The following is a 5,406-nucleotide window of genomic DNA, read 5'->3' on the forward strand; positions in this document are numbered from 1 at the left end:
AATTCAAGTGGCGAATCATCATTCATCAACAAAATCTTCGGCCGCTTCAAATCTCTCAATCGGCCTCACCGGCCCCTTCGTTCTGCCACCACGAAACTCAGCAGCAATTTTCAATTAATCTTGAGGAATTTTGCTTGCTCTTACATTAGCAAAATCTGAGGAGAACTTGCAACGGAGGTTTTGCACGGCAGCCATGTTGTATAGCAGGAACAATGAAATTGTTTTGCATTAGAAAGAACATTTGTTCCCATAGGAAAAATAATCTATTGTTCCTGCCATGCAACATGGCTGCCGTGCAAAACCTCTATAGCAATAGATTTGAAAGCCGTATTTTTCCCTTGGCGCCAACTGGAAAATTAGTGAGGTTTCCAAACTCAGGCGGTAGAAACAACACAATACCATTCTCCAGCTTCTCGAAATCTTTCCGCTGTCATAATCTTGGATTTTTCCCAACTTATAGATAATGTAAAGCTCGAACTGGCCGGGTCAAAGAATACCTTCGCAGCCACAACTTGTACCAAAAATTATAATATATGCCTGCTCGATTTGCGCATGCAGGCGAGTTTCTGATTGGCGGATATTAACAATGGCTCATCTCACGCGTCCAGCCGTGATTTCGGGAGTGAGCGCTGGCTCCTTTCCCGAAACAGCGGCTGAGAATCGAGCCTAGTGCGAGTGAGTCTGTTGAACTTTCATAGGCATACAGATCACTTCACTTCCACTAAAACAAATCACTCGGTGAGTAAATCTCAACAACCTCAGTAACGACCCAACCTCGTTCCCAGGCTCGCTCTCTCGCTCCGTGGGGACGGGTAGGAGAGAACCCTGGGAACGAGGTTGAGCGACCCACATGTTGAAACAGTCGGTGAGTTCCTTGAACCCGCTCAGTCATGTAGCTCAGGGGTTGTTCTGGGGTGATGAAGATCGAAAGGGTTTGAGTTCTGATATCCATCGGAATTCTTTTCTTTCTCTTTCGTTTCCTTTGGCATCTGTTCATATCGTTTTACTATAGACATACTATATTTACCGTAACGTAATCGTCATTTCAGAAAGCATTTTCCGAAACGCACTGTTTGGCTCTCCTATGTTTTTATCATCTGAAGGTTTTTAAAAATCATTCGAGAATATTCGTTCAGTTCATCGATTTGGTATATTTTTGGCGACCTAGTAACTTACAGTGGTCTTCTAATTTGGAACACAAGGAAGGTGTATTTTTATTTAAAGAGCAAAAAGTATGTAAGATGGTTTCTCGCTCTCCATAACCGATTTGTGAGTCCTCACACAATGTCCTCCCCAGAGTCCGCTTTTCTTTTGGTCAGAGTCCATGTTCTTGGTGCTGACCAAAAGAAAAGCGGACTCTGGGGACGAGATTGGTCCTCATATAGCTAATATATCTTTGTCTTTGTCCGCATATTAATCCCACAATGCTTTGGGCGCTAGATCGTGACGTCCATTGAAAAGAGTGCTATGTATGCTCAAGCTGCACAAGCGCTATGTAATAGTTAACATAAAAATATTTTACAGGATCAGACGGCCCATCTGATCACTCAGAAATGGCTTTGTCAGATATTATCAACCCTCAGTGAGGCAAAAAGCGCGCTTGGAAAGGGAACAAAAAAAAAACTTCTTGACAGAAGATGATTCGCCACGAAGAAGTTTGTCTTTCAAAGAGAATGTCGGAAAAAATCCTGAGCACACACAAAAGCTTATGTACAACACAAAAATTGCTCCTTTTGATAAGAATTATGAAATCGTCGAAAGAAATTACCCGAATTTGGATTGGTTCATTGCGCTGTTTGCTCCTGCTGCGGTGGTCGAAGTAGTTACTTTGGTATTTGATTTACGACACTCCAGTGTGCTGGCAGGTATTTTTTCACAGGTCACATGTCACGGGTCAAGGGGCACGGAGACCATAATAACCTCGTTTACTTCGTTTACGGTCGTTATAGTTGATTCTGATCGTCATACTCCACGGAAATAATCTCAATAGAAGTGCTTTTTGAGAGGTATTCTCGCTATCCACAATCGTCAGACCCTAAAGGATTTGTAATGGTTCAAAGTCGGCAAAATTCCCATACATAAGTTCACGGTAATTTAAGTCGTGTTTGCCCCCCGACAAATATGGCGTAAGCAATACAATACAATACAATACAATACAATACAATACGATACAATACATACTTAATTGACTGCTCCCCTTAGGGGCTTTTCAGGGTCAATGAAACACAACGAAACAACAGAACAGAACAACAACTGTTAAGAATCCCAACTGGCCGGAGGCAAACCAGTTGGCTATTTACAAGTGCAGCTGGGAAGTTGAACCGGAGACTACCAGGATCAAATTCAACGAGTGGTCAGAGCGGGTCTTGAACCCGGGATCTCCGGATCTCAAGGCAAGCACTCTAACCACTGGGCTACACTGCCTCCCTGAAACAGTGGAAAGGTCTATACTACACTTTGTCTACTTATTTTAAACTTTGCATTACTTACGATTTCTTACGTGAACTAATGTTCTTTTATGTTCAAGCGTTAGATTTGAAAGGAAATGCGCGGTCTTGGGATGAACACTATTAGTGAGAAGGTCACAAACTGCCCCTAACTATTAACCATGCCTGAAAATTACACTGCAGACTGCAGAGTGCAGACCAGGGGTAAAATTCAGACTTGGGATAATGTCAGCGGGGTTAATGTCTGGGTTGCAATGAGGTCACCAGGGAAGACACGTGGTTCTGAGGATACGGCTCTTAGTTACGGGAGTGAAACTTCTTTGCGCAAGTGGTGCACATTATCAAACCAGTGCCTAGGGTCTTCGGACCCCTTTAAGTTTTTTGGTCTCTTTTGATTATTCACATCAACGTTTTAGCGCAGAAAGTTTCAACTTTAAATACGAGTAGCGTTGCGTGACCTCGGCCGGCGAGCAGCAGCGAGGTAAACTGAATCACACCGAAATAAAACACGCTCAAGAGCGTTAAGCTTGTTTGTAGTTTCAGAATTTTTGTCGGTTTAAATTAAGACCATTCAAGTGCATAAGGTAAGAATCGTAGTCGCCTTTTACGTGATTTAATCCTTAGCAGTAGCTAGGAATAATTATATATAATTCTTGCATTTTGATTGGTTCTTGTCTATGATCTATTAGAGGACAGACGCACGATTGACGTCATCATCAGCTTTTTATGCGAATAAAGTCTGATTCTTTATGATTTAAAACAGATAGATTCCATGTTGCCGCGCGTCTGGTCATTAAAAGGTCACACAAGACGTCAAAATGTGGTAAGAACATCAGTGACAGCAACCTCGAACTCAGACTCTCTCTCTTCTCCTCCCTTGTCAACGACAAGTCGACGACAAAACAAAACAAAACAAAACAAAACGAAGACTCCACGACAGAAAAACAGAACATTTCAAGGCCCTATCTAAAAGTGACCATTCATCAGCCATTGCTGATCATGTGAAAACCACTGGCCACGACATTAAATGGGATCACTTTGACATTTTAGCGTCCGGAAAAACTGACTTTCACTGTAAAGTTAAAGAGACTTTGTTCATTCAAGAGCTAAAGCCTTCCCTTAATGTAAATATTAGTAGTGAGAAGTTATTGCTGTTTTAGCTATTACTTTTCATTATGTCTAGACACGTACTGCTGCAGATCATTTTTCTCAGTCTAGGTTCCAGACCCCTATTGTTTACGATATATATATATATATAGTTTTTAAAAATTGTAACGGTCACTTTTGAAAATGTGTGTTGACTAGCATACGAAACGTCAAGTTTTATAAAAATGCGTTGGAATACAATGTTTATCACCGCTGTTTGTGTTATTTTCCTAATGAAGCTACGATGGCCTAAGAACAAGAGTTTATATGAGAGAGCCTGGGTTCAAGGTTGCAGTGGCACACTCGGCTATCGCCTCGTGTGCCATTTTTTGTTCTTACCACATTTTGACGTCATCTGTGATCGATCACTGAACATGGAATCTCATTGTTAAATATAAATAAATAAACTCTCAGAAAATGCTCGCGTACCTCCTTGTCCACCCTAACCCGTCAACCTGGGACACTATATGATGCTCTGGCATGACGTTTATCTCGGTATAATCTAAAATGGCGATGGATTTAACTCAGTGTCTTCGTGCTTTAGAAATTTCTGTCCTTGAAAGAAAAGAGGAAGATGTTGTTTCTTCAGTAGCAGCTATTAATGAAAAGGTTATTGATTCAGGTTAGTGAGGAAAAACGGCGCGTTCGAAAGGTTAAAGTCGACTTCACGCGTGGTTTGATTAATAGTGTAATAATTATTAATAATAATATAATCACTTTATTTAACTTTCACGCTTACAGTAGGCGCCCCAGAAATTGAATAATGAATGAATATGTAGTTGACCACTTCCCTAGCGGCTTCAGGGTCAATGAACAACACTTTGTGGGGAACTTTGCCCGACTATACTGCTTTTATTGTAGAGAGTCTAACCATTTGCAGATGTCAAATACAAAGGCAGCACTTTCTCCTCAGTTAAGAATAGCACATTCTTTTGATCCAGTTGGTTGTAAGATTATGATCAAATTGAATAAACCATGTATCTTCCTGGTTGGTACATTTGGGACCATTGAGACAGTGATAAGCACTTCAGTATTTGTTTGGCCCAGTCCTGACTTCTACTAAGGTGGTACTTTGTTGGGAAATGTAATTGTCTTTCATTTGAGTTCTTGTCTTTAGTTAGTAATAATAATTTAGGATACGGTGTTGTCATCTGCTGGTGTTGAGAGCACAGGTGCAGGAAGTGGAAACAATGTCATAGAAGTGGAATTACCCATTGGAATTACTTTTGCAATCATTTCCTTTGTGTTAATTGTGAACCTACGGCGTGCGAATAGACTGATAACTCGTGCATTATGACAACCCGTGCGTAGAATAAAATGTTGATGCATATAAATTCGATGGTCAAAACTAATTTTTGTGTAAACCCCGGTACAGTATATTCCACCAAATTTGGGCCTCAGTCATTCAGTGTATTTGCTTTAATACTCCCTGTGATTAATGAACATCATCTGGTTCAGTAAGAAACTGTAAAAGTTACAAATGCTAGTGCCAAAGCTTGGACATGCACAAAACCGTGAAACTGTCCCTTTCACCACATCAGTAATGTTAGATAGATAGATAGGTTTATTAAAAATATCATCTAGCAGCCGAAAGGCCGAATTGCATGACTATTTACAATGTAAGTATGAATAAAAAAACTATAATATATAGATTTAGCCAGGCCTAGAAGCGGAGCTCCCGGGTTGTTTATTCTTACTGGCTGTAGGATTACTGAAAATAAAAGGCTTTGGAATTGTCCACGTTTTGGTTTTCCCTGATATTGCTCAATTATGTCGTTTTCTTCGCTGCCTAACTAGCGAATTCCACGGTTAA

The 5,406-nt window shown here is 40.6% G+C and overlaps 1 protein-coding gene across 4 annotated transcripts in view; it reads left to right on the plus strand.

Moving 5' to 3' along the window:
• The first annotated feature begins 4,075 nt into the window (after positions 1-4,075).
• LOC138000058 (uncharacterized) overlaps positions 4,076-5,406 on the plus strand; it is a 20,041-nt gene continuing 18,710 nt past the window's right edge. For all 4 annotated transcript variants that reach the window (XM_068846201.1, XM_068846200.1, XM_068846199.1 and 1 more), the window contains exon 1: positions 4,076-4,215. In XM_068846201.1, coding sequence (XP_068702302.1) covers positions 4,101-4,215 — 115 coding nt within the window. In that variant the 5' untranslated portion in view covers positions 4,076-4,100. The remainder of the gene's footprint in view (positions 4,216-5,406) is intronic.

The sequence above is a fragment of the Montipora foliosa genome, chromosome 4 (genome assembly GCF_036669935.1).
Source record: "Montipora foliosa isolate CH-2021 chromosome 4, ASM3666993v2, whole genome shotgun sequence".
Classification (NCBI taxonomy): Eukaryota; Metazoa; Cnidaria; class Anthozoa; order Scleractinia; family Acroporidae; genus Montipora; species Montipora foliosa.